General features: G+C 41.1%; 1 protein-coding gene across 4 annotated transcripts in view; it reads right to left on the reverse strand.

The window, feature by feature from the left end:
- Positions 1-16,050: 16,050 nt before the first annotated feature.
- The window catches only part of LOC147617550 (uncharacterized), a 69,210-nt gene continuing 62,809 nt past the window's right edge, over positions 16,051-22,451 (reverse strand). For all 4 annotated transcript variants that reach the window (XM_086775819.1, XM_086775821.1, XM_086775820.1 and 1 more), the window contains one exon: positions 16,051-19,506. In XM_086775819.1, the coding sequence (XP_086631945.1) occupies positions 16,538-19,506 (2,969 nt within the window). In that variant the 3' untranslated portion in view covers positions 16,051-16,537. The remainder of the gene's footprint in view (positions 19,507-22,451) is intronic.

Raw genomic sequence — 22,451 nt, forward strand, 5'->3', positions numbered from 1 at the left:
TAATCAGTCTGAAATGACGGGAATCGTAAGAGTGACCTTTTCCTCTGCCTATTTTCAAGGATTTTGATGTCAGATAGCTTGATGGAAGCGGTTTATGTAGTATAACGATGCAAATAATTATAAACAACAGAACAAATTACAAGCATTCATATGCACAATTGACACTGCACTATTTCCTAATGGCCGGGATGCCCTCCCACCCACCAACCCACTCCACCCACGCTCTTATGGAGTACTTGCTTTATTCTATACAAGGGCTGAACTGTGTGATACCTCGTTGTGCTCACTTACCATCAAACTGGGGACTTTTTGAAGAGTTTCCTTGTGCTTTCATCCGGCTACTGTCTGTCAATCAACGTCTGTTTGGTTCCTGTTCCGTCCGTCTAATCCAGGAGTCTGCTGTTAAATTCCATACACTGGGCTGCTGTGTGGCCTTCGAAAATTGGTGGAGGAGGGATGATAATGGCCCTAGTCTTCTATTATTTAAGCATGATCTCATTATCCTTGGTACTATGCATGTGGTATGTAGATGGCCAGGCCATGACCTTCCAACATTGCTATCCCAAGGTTTCATTGACCATCAAGTGGTTCTTTTTTCTTCCTGTGGACGTTGTTTTGCACTGAAAGTTTACCATAAGACATGGTCTTTGGACTTGCTGGAGAAGGGCGTGTTGCAATGTAAGGTGATTCTATACGGGTAAGGGCTTCTTCACAATGTTTCTACTTGATTCCTCATGGGTCCCCAAGTTGCTTGCTACTCTTTTCTTTAGGTAAATATTTGTTCATGTGCTTCAATTGGATACCTGTTTCTGCTTGCTGTAAGTTTAATCATGGACACAAAAATATCAAAATAATGCTGACTCTTACCTGGCCTGCTTTAGGCTTCCACAGGGTGCTCTAAGGCTCCTGAAATCCTTGCAATTGTGGAATCTTAAGACCTGAAATGGGATGCTCTATGCACCTGTAGTGATTTGCAAGACAATCAGACTTAAGAACAAAAGCGAAGAAGACCAGCAGACCAGCAAATCCCGTCATGCACATGCTAGAAAATGGAGAAAACTGCAAGAAGTCTTCAGACTATCTTCTAGAGATCTTTGCTTGTCCATCTTCATATGGCCATGTGCCTCTAGGTGGCTTTTTTGTCTGTGGCGTGAATCTACACTATCCTGTTTGTGAGTCAGGTGCCTTGAATTATTGATGCATGTAACACTTTGTGTGATAACATTATATCGTTGCTTGAAATTGGTTGGGATTAAGCTTAACGAGGTATTTCTTTCCGTGCACTGGTCATTTGTTGAATTGGCTATTTACTTGTTGTTGAAGAAACAGGATACAAGAACAAGTGGGGGGTTTTGACTAGAGCTAACAAATTCCACGTGTAGTGGCTGTATGGATGGGGGACAAGGGGAAAAGGGTGTTGGAGTCGTTCATCGCTTCTCTCCCATGTGAGATTGAATGAACATGCATGAATATTGGCCAATCAGTAGCCGCACATGTGCGAGCATCCATCCAAAAGCTTGTCACCATCCATGTCCTGATTTCTGGCACAGAAGATGATGTACACGTCTGTTGTGCAATGCACAAGGGTGAATGTGGTCTCACTGAAGCTGGCTTCTGGCGTACTCAAGAAGCACATGTGCCATTGGTTGGAGACTACCAGGTTCAGAGTCCCCCTGCATTAAGCACGATTGGGGAAACGATCCTTTGCCCCGCGAGATTCCCACAGGGGTAGCATGCCAACATAGAGCCATAGGTGTGGTACTGGGTCGTACGACACATGCATTCAGAAAAAAGTGGCAGCGTTGCGAAAGTGCTACGAAGCTTTGCCTAAATTAAAGGCCTGCGGGACCTTAGCTATATGAATCTCAGGGTTCGGAGAAAGAAGACAGGCTCAACTCTCCCTGAGAAGGAATTGGATAAAGTTATGAAGAAAATGGACAAACATAGAGAGAGAGTCGAACATCCGCAACGGGCTTCGCTGAAAACTCTGGAGTCGAGAGACAGGCAGAGAAGTGAGATAATATGTTTCTCTGTGTGTGTGAATAGTACAATCCATCACAATGGTTTACATTCAGTTCTTCTTGCTGTTGTTGATTTGGGACAAAAAAAATAATCAATCAGCACATTCATGTCATCAGCAACAATGGAACTGTTATGAAAAACCAGCCCTGATGATTCATGTCATCAGCCACATTGGAACTATCATCATGTCATCAGCCACATTGGAATTGTTGTGAAAAACTAGCCCTGATAAGAAGGCTTTGAGACTACTGAAAATGGAGCATGTTTGCAACCCTAAAATGCATGGTGGATTGAATATTTTGAATGTGCATTACCATATACTGGCTCGAAAAAGTACAATGATAATAACTTCCGTAGAACAAGGAAAAAGTAAATTCATTTGGGCATTGGAATCTTTCCTACTAGGATATCTTGGTAGGTGATGTAAAAGGAAAAAATCCCAGGCTGCCCCTACTCTTCCAGATTGCTCCAAGACTGAAAGTTTGTGCGCATTGGGCACATAGGCCAATGCCTCTTGGAAACACATTGGTAGATGAAAATGTGCATTGGAGCAGAGCATTTGATATGTCATTGGCTCTGGCTGTGAGCCAAGAAAACCTTATTTTTTTAGCACGAAAAGGAATTTGCAAGGTGGGAGACGGAAGGCAGACCATTGCCATTTCCACAAGTACAAAGACGATGGCAAGAGCCCATTATCACCCTGTATGGAGACTTATCGTTGATCATCTAGTAGGATATGGGGATACGTCCTATATATCGGTTGGGCAAAGACGATGGAAGGAGCCCATTATCGCCTTGTATGGAGACTTATCATTGTCAACTAGTAGGACATGGAGATATGTCCTATATATATCGGTTGGGAAAAGACAAGATGATTGATTGACTGATAGCGGCAAGGGCATATCGATTATACTGCTTCCACAGCCATGGATGAAGTGGTAGTTGAAATTTCATGTTATACAAGTAAAAATCATGGAGAAATTTTCCCTTTGATGATGTGTGCCATGCATAAAGGTCTTTTGAAAATCAACCAACCTAAGGCGTACTGATGTTGTATGGCCCTTCGGCTACTTTCGGTGAGCCACCTATCGGAATGGTGTACATTGTCATGGTGGTTATCGAAAAACCATATCTATAGGTGAAAAACTATTGGGAAACTGAGTACGTTCCTCGCTGATCAACCATTGCTCATGTGGTTAACACCTCTCATCTTGAGAAAAGACATTGCAATGTTCATTCTTTAACGAGACGAAGACACACATTTGTAGCAGACTTTGCCTTTGCTGCATGACACACTAGGTTTTGTGACATTAGACTATGCGGTGGTATACCTCCAAGAATTGCTACTTGGCTAGGGAGATTTGCCCCTACACTACCCTGTTCCACTATGAAAAGACACGACACTATGCTTGATGTGCTCCCAAGAGACTGTTCCACTATGCACTTGACAAGACACTATGCTTGATGTGCACCCAAGAGACTGGTAACGTAACACTTCAGTAGAACATACTTGAAGGAAAGAGACACTCATAGACAATGAAGAATAAGAACAATTAAATTCATTCACCAAATTCATTCGTCCCTTGAAAGTCCAAGGATGGATGGATAGGAGATGAACAAATGAATAAAGTTGAGGAATCAATAATTCTTAATGTTGTAGAAGGTAATTAATCTCAGCAAGTAATATCTTGATAATTGACATTTTTTGCCTAAATTTCATGTATGACGTCTATATACTATACATTCTAGGTGTCCCAGCTTCTCATCTACAAAATATACCCATCAACGTAGAGGCAGGTGTAAGCATGTCGAACCAACCAGGTATAGTTGAGAATGTAATTGATATACAATGGATTCATACGACATATAGGAAATCCACCAAAAGTTAATTGTTCACAGAGAAAAGTCGGCATAAACTATACATTGGTAGTGAAACTGTTGCTACTAGGATGGTACATAAACATCCATCTCCTAATCCATTCTAAAAAATAAATAGTAAGCTTGCTTCTGATACACAATAGTATCTATTTTAATAATAATTCAATTTTCAGCAATTACAAAGTGCCTTTTCTTCACTTTAGAACTATGGTACATTTGAGAATGTTTATTGATGTATAATGGATTCACATGTATAGGAAATCCATAAAAGAGAGGAGGGCTGTAGCGCCCAACGTTACATTCAAGAGGAAGGCTAGCATACACTATACATTGTTAGTGAAACTGTTGCTAAGATGGTATAGAAATATCCATCTCTTAATCCATTCTAAGAAAGAAATAGTAAGCTTGCTTCTAAATACACAATAATATCTATTTTAATAACAATTGAGTTTTCACCAATTAATTATAAAGTGACTTTTCTTTACTTTAGAACTATGGACACACAGGGAAAACGAAAGATGTTGGTAGGCAAAACCTTGTGAAAATGGGACGGCCATTAGAAATATGGAAGTAAATGAAGAACACATTAACCTTCGTGAAACCCTTCAAGGTATTACTACTATTATAGGCACTTTTAGAATTTGAGGAATTGATTCAAACATAGGTTGCCACATGATGATCGTGAAGCTACCCACTAGTGGGCTCCTGTTTGGTATTGATATAGATGCAACCCCTACATGGAATAAGGTTGGTGTTGTACGTGCTTTTAAAGATAATATATTGCATTGGAAGAGTATTTTACCATACAAGTGTCAAACTACATTGCAGAGGGCAATGAGTAGTATTTATTTGACCTTGCATCCACGTACTTGATGACAATGGTACACTTGTTGTCATTAGGTCAATGTATCAAGTGAACAACAAGTTCTCTAAGGCATATGCAAAAAGATACAAAGTAGGGTGCCTCCTCAATGTATGTTGCAATATTGAAGGGGGGAGCATTCGTGGATCTATGGTGAGCTATAATATTTTCATATTGTTTACATGCTTTAATAATGTATGCTTGATTGCATTTATAATCACTACAACTGTGTCACTTGAGCAAGCCTATCGTTTCATGTATGTCCATTTGACAAGCCTCCTATAATCGTGTCACTTGAGTAGGTCTATAGTCTCATGTAGGTCCATTTTATAAGCCTCCTAGGAGAGCACACTTTTAAGCATCCTAAGCTAGAGTTTGTCTATGATACTAGCCATCCTACCCTTTGGAAGAAATCAATAGATGGAAGGGTTTGTGAGGTATGACTAGAAGGAATTTAGAAGTACCCATTGTAGGATGTATCATTTGTTGGCGCTACATTCACAATAACATGTGGCGATATTTGTAGGAGGAATGCAAGGAGTTACATTGATGCTAAATACCTTCGTAAGAGAAATGGATTTAGTGCTTGACCTATATGCTGGTGGTGAATATTTTGTATAGGAGGCTCATTCAAGAGGATTGCGTGTAGTTTGTGTAGATCCAGATGAAGAAGTAGTTAAATTTGCTCTATTTAAATTTTTGTAAGAGAGAATTTTTACTTAATTAAAATTTGACAGCAGTCAAAAGTTAAATGTTTTTGATTACGTAATTCCTTTTCTTTGTCTTGATCTCTCCAAATTAAGCGGTGTCATAGAATACTATTCCTCTGTCTCTCTGCATGGTGTAGTAGAAAAAAAGGCAAGTGTACAAAGATCATCCATAGTTGCGGATGTGTGGTGACCCTACTCCTTCCTTTTATGGACGCCTAGGGGGGAGGGCGGGGTAATAATCATTGTCAAAATTCGTGCGATTTTTGTAATGATGGTATTAATCACTCCTAGACACTCACTCTCTCTTTATCCTCTTTAATGCGAAAATCAGTTAAATTAATTTGCTTTGCCACAATAATGTGGTCACTTGAGGTGAGGGTTAAGAAGCAAAATTGCAACAAGAACAAATGTCATACATAACTTGTTTGCATAAATGAACGTAATATGTTGATCAGTGAGAGAAGAGATACATAGAGAGAGAGAGAGAGAGAGAGAGAGAGAGAGAGAGAGAGAGAGAGAGAGAGAGAGAGAGAGAGAGAGAGAGATGGTAATAGATAGAGAGAGAAAGGGAGGAGGTAGGTTAGAGGGGAGGAGTTAGGTTGGGCTGTGTTGGGAGGTGGTGGGAGGAGATGGTGGTGGAGAGAGTTGGAGAGAGTGTTCAAAGTAGAGAGAGAGAGAGAGGTAGCTAAGAAAAGCTCCCTCCACCAACCTCCTTCATTGATAACCCCTACAAGGCAGGCCACTGGTTTAGCTCTTTAAACCCACTTGAAAAGACCAACTATACCAGGTATTGAGACACATTCATTGTGGGATTCTCACTAGTGGTGCAGCGAAATGGAGCCCTATCACATAAATCTATAACCTTATGCAGGGGGAGGGCAAAACAATAATGCGGGACTACATTACTAGAACCAAGTATCTCCATATGAGATGTAACACCCTCAAAAGTTTGGATGACTTAGCGCTCATTGATCGATTTATAATTGGTCTTAAGAGCAAGATGTTGCACGACCATCTCTATAGGTCTAGGCACTACATCTTTAATGAGTGTTGCCACCCCACAAGTAATAGACCTAGAAGACAACCTGAAAGATAAGGATGTATACCTAGTAGATCTAGTTAACAACCTCCAAGATAAGGATATAGAAGTCATCCATGAACCCAGCTCGTTCCTCCAAGAATTGCACCAATATAATAGTACTTGGTGACTCTGTCTATAGAAATAGAAACCTAAGAACATCCAAGGCTACTACCAATATGTACGAAGCTCAGGATTTAACTTCGAAGCAAGTAGCTAAAGAGCCAGAGGAGCAAGCCCCAGAAGCTGCAGGCAGCTCCTAAAAGGGCTAATGAACTAGGATTGGTTGTCCAGAAGAAGAAGACCTCGAAGAGCCACGTAAACACAATGCACGATCTAATATTAAGGGTAACGACATTGTGACCGTTGAAAGCGGTTCTGACAAGAGCATTGAAGCTTTCTCCCTTATAGAGATAGCCAATGATACCCCACTCAAACTTGCTCTTCCCAAAGAAAAGAAACCCATAGACTATGAACACCTTCCAAAGAAAAGAAACCCATAGACTACAAAAACCTTCCAAAGAAACTAAAGGAGTGCCCCAACCTCGTGTTGGAGAAAGAGAGAACAAAATAAGCCCAAGAGCTTATGAGGAACATAAATGCTGAACTAGAGTTGGTGTTAGAGGGGTACAAACCGTGAATTACACTTGAGCATATCCTAGACCCTATCCTAGAGTTAATTATAGAACTAGTGTGATGAGGGATCCTCACAATTTTCCCAAGGCCTTAGGCAAACCTATATCCATTCTTAAGAGGCCACAAATAGAACCAATTTTGGAGTCTTTGCCTCTAGAACTAATCCAACCAAGCCCCACATTGCTAGATACAATGAGGGAGCGGGAGGTGATAGTTGGCCGTCCATGGGTTACCATAAACAATGCAGCATATTTTCTGAGTTGATCAATGATGACTTTATCCTATCACCTTTAGAGGCACCACCTCTCCTAGGGAAGGATCAGTGCATATACCTTACAAAGTAACAGTTCTGAGCCCACCTAAAAGTGAGTACAAGCCCAATGAGTGCTAGTATTGCACGTCATGGGATATAGTAGGCCTCCACAACCTTCTTGTCCTTAGAGGTCCGAGTTTCGATATCTTTTACAATGAAATTAACAAATTTGGAGACACTTATCCTAGACTAGATGAATGGGAATTTAGAAGCCCATCATAGCTAAACCTGAGCCAGAGGAGGAAGAAGACTAAACATGTCCCATTAAGCACCCTCTCTCCATAGCCAATACTAAAGGACAACCAAAAGTGCCCATGAACAAGCTCAGACACTGTTTTGAAAGAGACAAAATGAACGTAGTGTTACTTATCATTCACAAGGAACTTACGGTCCATAATCTTGGATGGTGGTGATGGTGTCGGCATAATCACCAAGGGTTTCTAGGAGGTGTGGGTGGGGTAGCCCACCACTTATAGGCAAAAGCCTCATTAGCAAAGCTTGCCGCCGATGGAAACATAGCCAAACCCATAGGAGTCCTACAAGATGCAAAAATCAAGACCTTTGGATTAAGTTTCCACCATACATTTGTGGGGTGATGGATTTTCAGAGAAGAGGGTCATACATAACGATCCTCAGAAGGATTCTTAGAGAAGAGGGTATACATAACGATCCTCAGAAGGCCTTAAATGAGAGGAGCAAGGTTGGTTCTTCATGATTAAAAAACCAATCACATCTATATACGCAAAGGCAACCAGTCCTTAAAGATAAACTTGAAGATAGGGAAGACTCATCCCATGGGCAGAGGCATTCTCACCAATGAGTTCGACACAATTGTCTAAAATGCTTTAGTCAACATCTGTAAATGTTGCAACCAATTATTGGATAGTGAAGATGAGAACTAGGATTATGAAGTAGGACTCTGAGGACTAGGTCCATGTCTTGGCAACCATGGACACTCTTCCACAAAAGCTTGGAACAAGGTTTCCATGATTAGACGACGGGACAAAAAACACCTCCTTGTTCATTCTTAATGTGGCACCCTTGTTAGGAGAATCAACAACGGTTTTGAGCCTAGGGTAGTTAGTGATTCACCTAGCGAGGTTTCCTTCAAGGAAGGACTCCTTTTGTGAGAGAATTCTTTGCAAATTGAATTGTTGAATTTGTCTTCCAATGGTTGGCCTTGATTCCATTCTCCAAGAATCTGCCATGCCGATATTTCTTTGATGCTCTTTTGATGCCATGCCGATATTTCTTTGATGCTATTTTGATGCTGAAAATTTTTGTTTGCGAGAGGCTTCCAAATTTTCGGAAAAGAGACAAAGACCTTTCTGTAAATTTTCTGTATTTTTTTTTGCACCTCTGAAAAATCTGGATTTTTCAGAATTGGGCCGCTTTTGTGGAGAGCCTCTTCTTTCTCTTCAACCCCTTTGAAGGCCTTTGAAAATAAGCTTTTTAAAGCTTAACCTTTAAAGCTTAAATATTAAAGCTTAGCTTTCTAAAGATTACAAAGCTTCTTTTTTTTTTAAAGAAACGCCCTTTTCTCTTCAACTAGAAATTGCCACGCAGCAGCACACAATAGAGGAGGGAAATCTCAGTCACCGCCACTGCAAGATGGAGAAAGAATTTATGGACGCTGTGAAGAGATTTTTTTTTAGCTCTTTCTTTTTTCTTTTTTTCTTTTGTAAAGCTTTATGCAAAGCTTATTAAGCTTTTAGAAGAAAAAAGGAAACGGCATTTTCTCTCCTATTAGTGCCGCGCAACTATGAAGAAGAAGGAAAAAAACTTCACCAATTGGAGAGAAGAATCCAATTGCTTTTTATTTGGCTCGATTGCAAGCTTGATTTTATTCCAATTAAATCAAGATCTTCTCTTTTTAAATTGAAAAAAGAAAGAAAAAGAACCCTACAACGTTTTCTCCATAAATTGATTTGTAGAAGGAGCATGAGCACCCTCCACTATAGATTTTTCTCTCCATCACTACCCTCCACTATAGATTTTTCTCTCATCACCGGTTTAGCAATTGGATTGAGGAACTCAAACCTTCTTCAAAATCTCATTCAATCCATATGGTTGGCTCATTAAGAGGGTTTGGATTGGGGAAACCACTTTTGAAGAAGAAGATGGTTTCATGGTTTTGTGCATAGTTCTTTATCCTTTGGTCTATGCCCCTTAGATAGTAGAGTGCAACCCCTCAAAAACCTTTGAATCAAGCCTTGAAGCCTTCAATTCTTGTCCCCATCTTCCTAGATACGAGCGTTGATACCACACTCATGGATCTAATTTTCTAGAAAAATAGGTTTTTAAAGAAACTTTGCAAGAATTGATTAAATCAAATAACTCATCAAATACCACATGCTCAACACATTCACTAATTGAGTGAAACACAAATAACGCTTAGCTCACAAAGCACAACTCCAAGATTGGGTGCAATCATCCCCCCTCATGTGTGTGGCCTCTCCCCACACATGAGTATTTACGAGATACTTTATTCCAAATTAGGCCACAGCCTCCAAAAATACAAAAAGGTGCTTTTCTTGCACAGCACTCTCTTATGTTCAAAATAGAGTGTCCATAAATTGAGGCTAGGGTTTAAAGCATATCACGCTTTTAAAAAATATTAAAGATCAAATCTATGCCTGATAAACTAAGGCTTTCCAAATAAATCAAAATGTGCACAAGCTAGCACATGTATAGACAAAGATTGTTTACAAAAATGGTGTGCCAAGTAATAAATTTGTATAATTTCTCCTCAATCTTCGGAATCCTCTTCACCTACAAAATAACCAACAATAAATTGGTGAAACAAATATTCCATAAGTATACAAACCATAACCACACACATGTTTGCCAGGCATAATAACCCAAGAATCACCTTTCTATATACAAACCAACTGAAACAAACATTGGAGGCCCCAAACATACGTCAATATCCAGCAAACGTATTAATATTTATGATGGCATTGCCCATGATATTAACATGATTTGGCTTGACGCAAAGATAATCCAAGCGTCCCCAAATTACCTAAGAGGGTATAATAATATTTTTAAGAGGGCTTAAAATATATTCCCATAACATGTGATTGCATTCCTTTGCCGATTCGACTTTCCAGATGATCCAATTGCAATCTGTGATTTTATTTCTAAGATTGAAATCTGACAATATCACCGATCTCACACATTTAATCAATCAATCTTTAGATCATGGTGATGTGACTCCCAGATGATCCCCTTTTTTAGACAATTCAATTTCCTTGATTTTGCTTCTAAAATCATGACTCAACCTAACTGATCATGTATCTTAAATCATAGATTCAAGCTTTACTAATCACAAATGTAGAATCACTAATTTGGCTTTACTGATCACACATCTTTAATCATTGATTATTCTTATCCAATTGCAATTCAGCTTTGTAAATTTCCAAAGCCTATAAATCATTTGTGACCCAACCTATGTCTATTCGACTTTAGATCACCACTTGGGCGATTGAAATTTTGAGATCGTCGATTTGTCTTTATATATATATATGGGTTTTTGTGTTTTTTATCATCCCCATAATGAAGGTAGTGACTGTCCACTTAGGGGAAGCTAGGTTACATATGCACATGTGAGTTAGGGTTCAATGCTTACCGTGTGTGCATGCTCAAAGGCAAGCGTCGGCAAAGACTTGCTTGCCCATCCATGCCACCGTGGTTAGCTTCGCTAGTGTGCTTGTTTGTACTTTGGCCTTCCAACTAGCAAGTTGATGTTGTGGCATGGCGCACATAGGTGTCATGGGGTCGTGGGGTGGTGAACTTTTTGAGCCTTGGAGTTTCTCCGATGCCACAAAAGTGTGTGCATGATTCTCTTTGGGGTTTGGCACCATGGGTGGATCTTTTTTTATAGGAACAAGGATGGGTAGGGCGACTGCACATGGGCAAGGTGCTACCTCTTGCTGCTCCGGGTCCACAAGCTCTTCTGACTTTTTTGAAGGTGGTGTCGGCAAGAGTCAAAGTGTGGAAGCCATTACTCTCCTTTCCTACTTAAGCTTTGGAGTTGGTGATGGTGGTGGAGACATGACTTTGAGTCTCTGCACCCACTTGGATTTGACATTCGAGGGTGTGTATTGCAAGGTTCTGAGCATAGGTATCTTTGATTTAGGCACCGAGATGTGGGGGTTTCCCTCTCGTAGAACCCTTGTGATTCTAGCAATTTAGTTAAGATCCAATAACACATCAATTTCTAGGATGGTACACAATACTGAGGCCGTCACCTAGATCTTTTTGGCTTTCAAGTTTGTCTAGACGGCCAAGTTTTTGGGACCTAAATAGACAAATTCCCCTTGTAGAAAACATGATAATGAATATTCATAATATTCAGTCCTCCATGCATCTTTGGCGAACAAATCCGTTCACATCCCAAGAGCCAAAGAGATTTCTTTTGATGTCTAGTTTTCCATAGTACTTCCCTAGTTTGAGACATGAAAGCAGTTATATGTTTCTTTGTCCATACCAATAGAGGCAAGAAAAAATGTACATAAGCCATCAAGATGGATTGTACTATCCTTAGTTGGCACAATTAAAGGCCAAGTAGGCAATTGCTAGTATTCCAAATTTTCTTTCATCTTTTGAAAGACTCAGCCTGTGGCATCAATAACAGTTACATTCCACCCTAATGGGTAACCCAAAGTCTAACAATATTTGTTTGGTGGAAAAATCTATCCAAGCCATACTAAATTGTGCCAATCCAATGCTATAAGTGGAGTAATTTGGATTTGCGAAAATTAATAAACAATCCTATAGCTTCCCCAAATAATTAGAGAGCCCTCATAAGGGTTTGCAAATCTTACAAAGTGATTTTGGAGAAGAAAAAGGAATCAATAGCATAAGCTTACGCCACTAAATTACGACCATTTGGCAATTGTAAACCATGCAGAAGTCCTTGGTCCGTGAGAAGCAAAGGGTGAGTGGCAAATTGCATATAGCAATACACTCAAAGGTCAACCCTCCCTAATGATTTACCCAATATGGACAATCCTTTACCTAATATACAACGTGTTGTACTATCTTGATAAAGCCAATAAATGACTCGCTGCATTTTAGGCCCCAAAACCAAGTTTTGTCATCAGCACTACAGTTATGAAATTCTAGTAAACTATATCAAAAGCCTTTGCAACATCTGCAGCACATCTTGTTGTGAGTATATGGCATATCCAATGCCCACATAAGCCTATTGGAGTAATAGGAATAGAATCAACTGTGGAGGCCTCAGCTTAGGAGTAGGACAGTCAAAAGTAAAATGTGAAAATTTATGACAAGTGTAGCATGCTCCTACAAATACTCCCCATTTCAATTCATAATATTTTCCACCCATACAAACATCATCAACCTCCAATGCAAAGGATGGTGGAGCGAGTTTATAAGTATCCCATAAAATACCAAATCTATTTACGTTACCCAATAGATGTGGGGGACACATGAAAGTGCCCAACATGGGAGCCAATCCTGGCGATGCATCACATCAGAGAAATAACCTCAAACTATACCAAACATTGACTCTTTAAGAGGGCTTGTGTCCATGGAAGCACATGCACCATTTGACAGCCATAAATAGAGGTGTTTTTCTAACAATTTCTACTTGTATATTGTTTTTGATAGTACCACTTCACAAAAGCCACATCAGCATCGACATAGCATCTACCAACTAAGTTGCATCTGTAGAAGGCATTTTCTCAAGGAAAACACATAATGCACCTGTTTCCAGGTAGTCTAATTTTTTTCAAAATCCTAATGCAATACATCAAACAGGTAAGGTTATCATGGTTCTTTCAATCCCTTGGGATCCATTTCCTGTGGAACCTTGTCCCCATGACTAGAGTAGACTTGTTGCTGTGACTCCATGAAGAAAACAAAGAAGGAAAAGAAAACACACACACTCACACAGAGAGACACACACAAGCCAAAAGGTTAAGAAGAAGCAGAGACAACTATGAACAAAAACTGGCGAAAAGGGAGGAGAAGAAGACGCCCAATAGGAAAACAAAAAGAGCTAGAAGAGGCGAGCAGGAATTGCAAGGAGAGGCGACAACCAAACTGACATCACTCCAAACGACACTCAGAAACTCAGGAACAGAAGAAGAAGCAGCGACCGCGGGCAAACAAAGCGAATTGAGGCTTACCCTAGAAACCGTGCAAAGACTAGAAGCGAGCACAGAAACCCTAAAACACAAAAATCAAGAAGGGCTGAAGAGGCGGAAGAGAAGGGGACTGGAAACAGCGCAAGCATCCCGAACAGCGCACACACTTTTTCTTTTGTAAAACCACACCACACTTTCTATTTAAAATGCAAAAAAAAACATGGTGGTCTGGCAAATGGCTTGAAGTATGTCCAGTGAAAAAGGTTTTGCCAATTCCTTCAACTGTATAAAGAGAAGAGTCCCTAAAATGAAGGCACTTCTTTTATACACTGTACAACTAAAAACATTTGAAAACAAGTCCAGATGCTGTTGTAGCTGAACACAATTATATAAAAATTGACACAATGATTGACGAAAGTAGGAATACTTTTCAATTTGAGGTGGCTGAAAAACCAACTGATTACGATCAATCTAGATTATCCAAAGTGCCCAAAATCTAGTCCATGCAAAGAAAGGAGCTTTGTCTGTCAATTTCCTTGCCAATTTGCCAAAGATTCAAAAAGTTTTTAAAAAAACTTACACCCGAAAATATGAGAGTTAAACACACTAATAGGCGATGTAAGAACTCCTTGGTATCTGTGCAATTCCATAATAGTCTCATTCAAGCATGAGCTTTGTATATGCACTTAGCTGTAGCAATATTTCTTTTTGCCAAATATGTGCCAACATGGACTACTTCTGCAATACATCTCCATAGGAATAATCTTTGTAATTCCTTTTAACCATGATTGATTGATTGATCCAAAACACCTTTACAGCTTCAATCATATGTGAAACACCTCTCGTGTTGTCATCTAGCGATGGCAAGTTATTAAAATCTCCACATAGAAATGCATTTGCCAACCATGGATACTGTAAGAGTTTCTGCCAGAGTCTAGCTCTTTGTTACTGAAACTAATGGAGCATAAACCGATCCAAATTTATAAACTAGTCCATTCAACATGCAATGTGCAATGATAAGACAAAAAGGATCATTATAAGCTGCCATTGGTTTCATTTTATATACATAGTGCAGGCCATATCAATAGCATCTTGCAAATCCTACAATTTCAACATTCTTCCTTTGACCACTTGAGCCCAAAACCTCCCCCCTCAGCACTTGTAAAAGTGAAAGCTCTACCCTCAGGTGTTGTGGATTGTGTCCATGTACGAGATTGCAATGGTCAAGGTTTAAAGTGAGTACTTTATGTGCATTTTGCCAGGAAAGAAAAGTATCACTGCTCTCTAGGACGGGCAAAATCATTTGCAGAGGAATTTCACACTTTAAAGTGGGTTTAGGCTTTATCCCATTTGCATGAAATGCCTTTTATACACATACGAAATTTGTGCAAACAGATCAACATGCTGAGTACCAAATTGTGGTCGAATATGAAGCATCACTTTTTCAGTTCTTCATGGTCGCGATAAACACAAACTTTCACCCACAGAGGCTTGGCAACTGGCGACGGGAAGGGGAAGACCAGTAGAAGAAGGAGACGGGCAGACGAGCAGGAAACGACTGCTGAGAGACGAGCAAGAACAGGCTACAACAAAGAGTCGAGCAGGAGTAGTTGATGGCGGCAGGGACAGACGACGACAGGCACAAGCGATGGCAGGTGCAGACGAAGGCAACTGGTGTCACCACAGTCCCTCAGTTACAAAACCAAACGTTCTGATTCACTAACACTACCGGTAACACCGTTGGCAAGATGGTATAAAATCAAGGACTCTTCTAGATTCACAGTTTGTCACCTTGTAAACTAGCTGAAGAGGGAGTTGCCACACGGTTAAGAAAAGACGGATCTTGAGACGAGAAGGAAAAATGCCACCTCCAACATGAAAGTATGAAGAAAATGCTTGTTGTTCAAAGTTACCTTTTCCTCTTAACCCATGGTGAGAAGGATTCATGCTAGGTTCACTCAATTTTTTTCCCCAAACACCTGAGTTCCCACATGGTGCTACGAAGCCCCATCGTGACAAGCAATAAATGCAGCAATGACAATTCTCTACTTGATAAAATCCAGGATGCAGTGTCGTTTTGAATGAGGAACTCTGCCAATTTTTGGAATAGTTGAAATCTAAGGACTCAATTGGAATCTTACACTGGGAACAATATTAAGTTTGCCTATTTTCAGCCATACATAGAAAGTCTTGCAATCACTGGTCAATGAGGGATGACTCATGAGCATTTAATTAGAGTCTTGAAGTCCTCAAGTCATCGCGTGTGGGACTGTGCATATATATGTAGAGGAGGTGAGCTGAGAGAGTTAAGTTGATTCCATCAAATGCCTACTTCATGTGTATGTCTTATGCCCACTGTGATACTGGGATTAAATGTGGAAGTTCAAGCACATATCATTATGCTGTGAAACTGCTCAAGAAAAGAACTGCAAGGGAGCTCAAGAAAAAAAACATGCATAGTTGCTGATGTGAAGAATCCAATGTGCAGAATTTCACCAGTTAATTTGTTGCACTCTGTTTGTATTCTTTACAAGCACATTAGTAGCCCTATTGCTATCAACTCCAGTTCAGAGAGCCAAGTTGTTATTGTGATTACTTTAGGTGCCAAACAAGTGGAGTGGGTTAATTAAACCTGAGGTTGTGTGTGAAATCTTCTTCACCAACATAAAGTGGTGTAGATGGAGTAAAGGTTAAGAGTCACTCTGGAATCTTTAGGAGGTTAGAATCACTGTAATATCAACATGCCTGCATTGTTTCACATGAGCGTGGTAGCTCAATCCTTTCTTCTCCTCTTGTTGGCAAGCGCACTCCAAGGGGCTTCTTCAATTTACTTCTCAACATCCATGAGTGCATTTACTGACAGCATTGCCTGACTTGATGGTGGCCGATGTAGCAGTCTGCTTTTTGTTGTTGTTGAAGGAGTGACTATTCGTCAGAAATTCTACTGGATTCTGTGAATGAACCATCCGATGACAGATAAGCATACCTCTCAATGGACGCCCCACCTTGAGGAGCAGTTTCAAAGAATCTCGTCTCTGCTTCTTCATGTTCTCTATTTGAAACATTTGAAAGATTAGATGCTCTCTCCTGAGATGCTTTGGAGACGGTCTTAGGAAGACAAGTTTTTTGTCTATCTTGGAAACCTCCCAATGAGATTGGAGCAGAAGCGGCATCACACTTTCCATCTCTCTCATCAACTTCAGATGAACTCTTCAAACTTGATCCCATTGATGAAATCGAGCTAAATGTGAAAATACCATAGGTTTCCTCATGGTCCTGTATGAATCTGCTATTCAATGGCTGGTGGGACTGCAACGAGTTTTCCTGTTTCTGACCACTTTCTGAGTATTGTATTGTTTGACATGCAAGGCTCAAGTCTTCTGTCATTTGTCTTCCATCAAATATTTTGCTACATGACATGACATGATTCCCTGCTTTTGAAGGTGCAGAAGACAGTTTATGGCTAGTGCTGTTTTCTTTGCTGGGTTTAACTGTCTTCTCTCCATGAGAGCTGTGGATTGGTCTTGCCGAGTTTTGTAAATGGGTATGCTGCTTTTGTTGAGAACCATGTAAAATTGCAAACCCATCCTTGGTTTGTTGGCATGCTTCAGTGTCTTTACCCTTTAACAAGGTTCTGTTTTCAGAGCATCTGAAGATGTTCACTCTGCGTAGTTTGTCATCGAGCTTCTTGACCTCATTCGACAGTGATGTAAGAATCGAATTCATGGAGTTGTCAAGGAGCTGTTCTTGTATATTTACAGCATGGTCGTCAGAATCTTTCAAGGAATTGTCAAGGAGCTCTTGTATATTTACAGCATGGTCCTCAGAATCTTTCAAGAATGACTTAGGGTTATCTGCACCTTCTTTATTCATGGATTTGTCAAGGAGCTGTTCTTGTATATTCACAGCATGTTCCTCAGAATCTTTCAAGAATGACTTAGAGTTGTCTGCACCTTCTTTATTCATTGGTGGTGGTGGGCTCTCGCCATGATGACCCTGCTGTGATTGGAGTGCTTGCATAGATGTACTAGACTTCTTTAGAGTTATCATATTCACCACCTGCTTAGCAAGCACTTGAATAGAACCCCATGAAGCTGATTGAGAACGTCTCATCTGATTTTCTTTAAGATTAAAATCACTTTGGGACATACTCCCTTTGGTTATCAAATTCTCACTGATATGTGCATGGCCATGCATATCTTGATTAACTGCGTTGGTAGGCCCCTTGAGGAAATGACTTTCTGACTGAGACTGAACAAATTCAGGTAGACCAAGGGTTTTTTGTGCAGGTATGGATGCCAGATGTGAATCCAGAGATGATGAAAGGGAATAATTCTCCAGTTTTGCAAGCTCCATTGCAACTGCCTTGACTTCAGTATTTGCACTCTCGTGTGTTTGAGCATCAGAGGAACACTTGAATTTAACTTTGTCATTTCTGCTTTCAAGAAAAGCCTTGAGTTCAGGCTTGTGATTCTTGGTGGTGGCAGATCGTCTTATGCCTAATATTTTGCACTTTCTGGATATGAGGGAGCTTCTCATCTTTGAACTAAGCCTTGAAGTCCTTGTAACGTCAGCCATGGTTACATTGCGTGAACCTACTTGAAGGTCTCCTTCCTTAGAACCTTTTGCAGCTTTATTTGTGTCTATGTGGTCAACACATTCATCCCTGTCCTGCAATCCCGCAGTTCCATAAGCAAGTCCTTCAGCAGACTGTGCTTGCCCTTTGCCACAACTTATTAAGGTCTTGCACTTTGTATCCTTTTCCAGAATTCTCTCTTGTTTTCCTGTGATTTCTCTTCCTCGTCTTTTTGGAGCAGTACTTCGTTCATTGAACTGTTGTGGTTTTGCTATTTTCTGTCTGTCACAGTGTCCACTAAACTCAGCCGTCATCTCCTGCTTTTCTGTGTCAACTTTTTTAATCGGGCTTACTTGCAGATTTACTGGATCACTAAGCTTATAGTTTTCATAAGGGTGTTGATTGAAGTTTACAGCAAGTTTTACTTTTTTCTTTACAGCTGAAGCTTGCCTTTCAGTTTTCTTCTCTCTAACTCTGTGCAAAAGTTTCTCATCGTGTGACTGTTGACTTGAAGGATTTCTCTCTGTGGCTTTTATCATCTCTTTCAATTTTAATTTCCTTGAACCCCTCATTATTGGTTTAAGTATACCACCTGATTGTGGATGATCCATGCACAATGATTTCTTGTTGTTGCTTTTAATAGTGTTGATCTTATCCGCAGAATAACATATTTTGACATGTTTTGAACTGGATACAAGAGATTCCTTCTCTGCAGATTGAAAAGAGCATATATAGTGCACACTTGGATAGTGTTGAGCCTCTCCTTTCTCTTTCAGTGTCTGTGGGATCTTGACTTTACCTGAGAGCGATCTAGATGCAACTTTTTCCTTTTTCTCTTGAAATCCTTCCTCCACCCTTTCTGTAAGTTTACCATTGTCAGTGATAGGAGATACTCTCATATTCTGTTTGTCGCTGCCAAAATTTTCTGAAGTTGAAAGTTTTTCTCCTCTATCTGTTGGCATTGAACTTGTTAGACTTAGCTTTTTCTTTACCGAGGACAAAAGTCTTGTACTGTGGTTGACTTTCTTCATTGTATTTCCCTCTAGAGCTGCATTGACAAGCTTCAATCCAATGTTTACATCCTCTATCACATCTTTTCGTGAAGTTGAGACTCGTGGAACTGTTTGCCTCTCGTCACTAGTGTCTTTGGAGGTAAACTTCAACTCCTCTGTGATGTCTTCATTGCTTTTGTGATCGATCTTCTGGTCTACTTTCCTTGAGGTTTTGTCTGACTCGTCATAGCTATTGGCATTCACCTCCGGTGGCAAGTCCAGTTGCAAGATCTCTGCTTGGGGTCCTTTCTGTACTTGTCCAACACCTGAAAACAATGAAAAAGCATCGGCTCTTTTTCTCAAGTTTGAGATTAAGCAAGTAGATTTTCATTGCAAGGCACTTTCACAAATAATGAGGGCTTACAACAACCTATTGGGAATTTTCAATATATCTTGTAAGGAGAGACCTTTCAAGTTTCAAGAAATCAAATAAGGAAACCAAGACACACAGATATGAAATTTCTTTTGCTTTACTATGGCTTAAAGACCCTGATTCTATTGTTTCATTTTTCCCCTTTGCAAAAAAGTTTACTTGTTTTGAATATAATATAGCACGCAGCCAGTGCCCTTGAATCTAGAAAGGAAGGAGTTAAACATTGACAATCTTTACCAGTGTAGCCAGGTCTTGGATGTAATAATTGCAATACCCAATACTGTGTTGGACTATCTCCTTGAATACGCATCAAAGCCTCTCGTCTAAAGTGTGCAGTCTTAGAAGGTCTAGGTGCCCTCAATAGCCTCTGTACAACGAGATCTCTTCACATACAGTAAGTATTACATTCCAAAGCCCAAGGCTGGTTAATAGGTATAACCCTGAGTTAGGTTAACTTGGGTGCAGGACGAGGTGTCTAAAGGGGAGGTTAGTGGTTACCGGAGGTATTAGGCTAAATATAGCTCTTGGTGTATAAAAGTCAATTATTGGGTTCAGTTTTAGAGGAGTGCATCCAAGTCTTGGGACTTGTGGCCTAGCTGAGACTACTACGTGCAGTGACACCACAGGTCCGTGTCCTTGTGGTATCGGATTTCATGGCTTACTGCACATGTGACTCTGACTCTGGCAGGTCTTGAAGACAGCACCACCGACCCACTCCCTGGCTAATCCTCATGACCATTGACTGTGCCAAACAAGCGATAGCACCAAAACAAATGTAGACATCCCTCCTCATCCTTCCAAAAATGTGTGCTATTTGCAATCCAAATTCTCTGTGCCTCCCTGCACTCCCATAAGCAATGGTAGACTGTCTGTGAAGCTCCTGTGCATTTTGGGCAGGTTGGGCTAGCACCAACGACCAATCTCCATTGGTTGGTGACCACCATGTAGAGAAAGCCAAATAAAAGAGGAAATCTTTGTTTCCCTGTACGAGTGCCACTATCTCCACCAAAAGCTCTCTGAATGTCAAGGGTGATCCCATAAGCCTCCCATTGAGGTCTAGGAGTAGGGACTCTCTAGACGTGTCGTAGAACCAAGTGTCTGGCGTTCCGCACAATATAACTAAAGAAGGGCATGCTTTTTATGGGATTAAAGTCTTCCCTGCACTCCCACTCATCGGGGTTCAGTGCAAGTATATGATAGGACACCCATCATATAACCAGAGGCTCCAAGAATTTGTAATCCTACCCAACACTCCTCTCCAAGAACCATCTATCCTGAATGGAGTAAAAAAACGGTACATTGTCCTCACCCAAAATGAGAAGGCACATGAGCTGAAGGGGTACCCCTAAAAACACCCCAAACCATGAGTGATGAGGCCCTTCCACGAAGTTCCCTGTGATCCCAAAATTGGCGCTATTCCATGTGCGAACCTTATGGTCCCTGTCCCCATGCCTTCTTCCACTTGTCTAGTGTTTGAGCAAGGGTTCCATCATGTGAATAGAGCTAGGAGGGCCAAATAGTTACACCATTTGTGTCCAAAATGCATGATTAGCATGAAATGTGAACTTAGCCATGGCCACCTGTAACTCAGCTCTAACAGTGGGATGAGATTTGGGATCCAAGGGGCTCAAGATGGTTCCGTGTTCCCTCTAAATGGCAGCCTTTTCTATCTTGACCAAAGCAACAAAGTGATAGTGCTGGCTAGTCCTCTCCAAGGCCAAGGCAAGTCTCTCCCGAGGGTCAGGATCACCACAAAGCCTCCAAATCTCTCTTACCTCTAGCGAGGCCTCTGCATCCAGATAGAGTCTGGGATGCAAACAGGAGGTGAAGCCTTGTCTCCCAAGTTCTCTGAGGCACAAGACAACTGGGTAGTGATCTAACTTGGTAGTACCAAGCAAGATGACAATAGCACCTCCCCTATCCAAGCCCCAGTCATTCACATAAAACCTATCCAACCGTGCAAAGATGCATTCACCCCTGCTTTTGCGGTTATACCAAGAGTAAGATAAAGAGTTAGGCCTCCTCTCGAAATCATCCTTCGTCCAACAATCCCTGCCATAGAAGGTGAATCTCTCCTAGGAGGCGCTCTCCAAAGACTGTGTTCCACCCTCACGGCGGCCACCCTTTTTGTCAGAGGGCTGTTTAACTATGTTGAAGTCTCCTCCAACAATCCAATGATCGACCTGGGGAAGTAGTTATGTGATGGTGTTCCAGAGGGCCACCCTCTTTCCCCTCACATTAGCTGCATAGACATTCAAGATACCCAACTTCTGTCCCTCTTGCATAACCATAATGTTGGCATTGGATTTCTTCGCCTGCCTCTCTCCTTGCCACATCAGCAACTGTTATTGCAGCTATATCCCACATAGTGGGTTTCGGCCTTCAAAGCACTCTATATGGGGAAGTTCGCCCCATGGTCTCCCTCATCCCCCACTTATGGTGGAGAATGGGATCGGGGGTGGGGAGACCATCTTTGGCCAGGCTAGGCCTCCGTCCTCTCCGCATTGCTGGCGGTTCTCTTGGGCGGCTCTTCCGCATTTCTTTCATGGTATCAGAGCCTGTTCCGCTCTTGGGCTTTGTCTCGGATTCACTCCTGCTCAGCATTGTTCAGGCATCTCTTTTTTTTTTTGGGGGGGGGGGGGGCTGTTGGCGTTGGATTTCGTCGCCTGCCTCTCTCCTCGTTGCCATGTCAGCAGGCTGCTATCGCAGCTATATCTCACATAGTGGGTTTCGGCCCTCACAACCCTCCTATATGGGGCAGTTCGCCCCATGGTCTCCCTCATCCCCCACTTATAGTGGACAATGAGATCGTGGGTGTGGAGACCATCTTTGGCCAAG

This window comes from Cibotium barometz, chromosome 36 (assembly GCF_041138505.1).
Source record: "Cibotium barometz isolate CiBa-2024 chromosome 36, ASM4113850v1, whole genome shotgun sequence".
Taxonomy (NCBI): domain Eukaryota; kingdom Viridiplantae; phylum Streptophyta; class Polypodiopsida; order Cyatheales; family Cibotiaceae; genus Cibotium; species Cibotium barometz.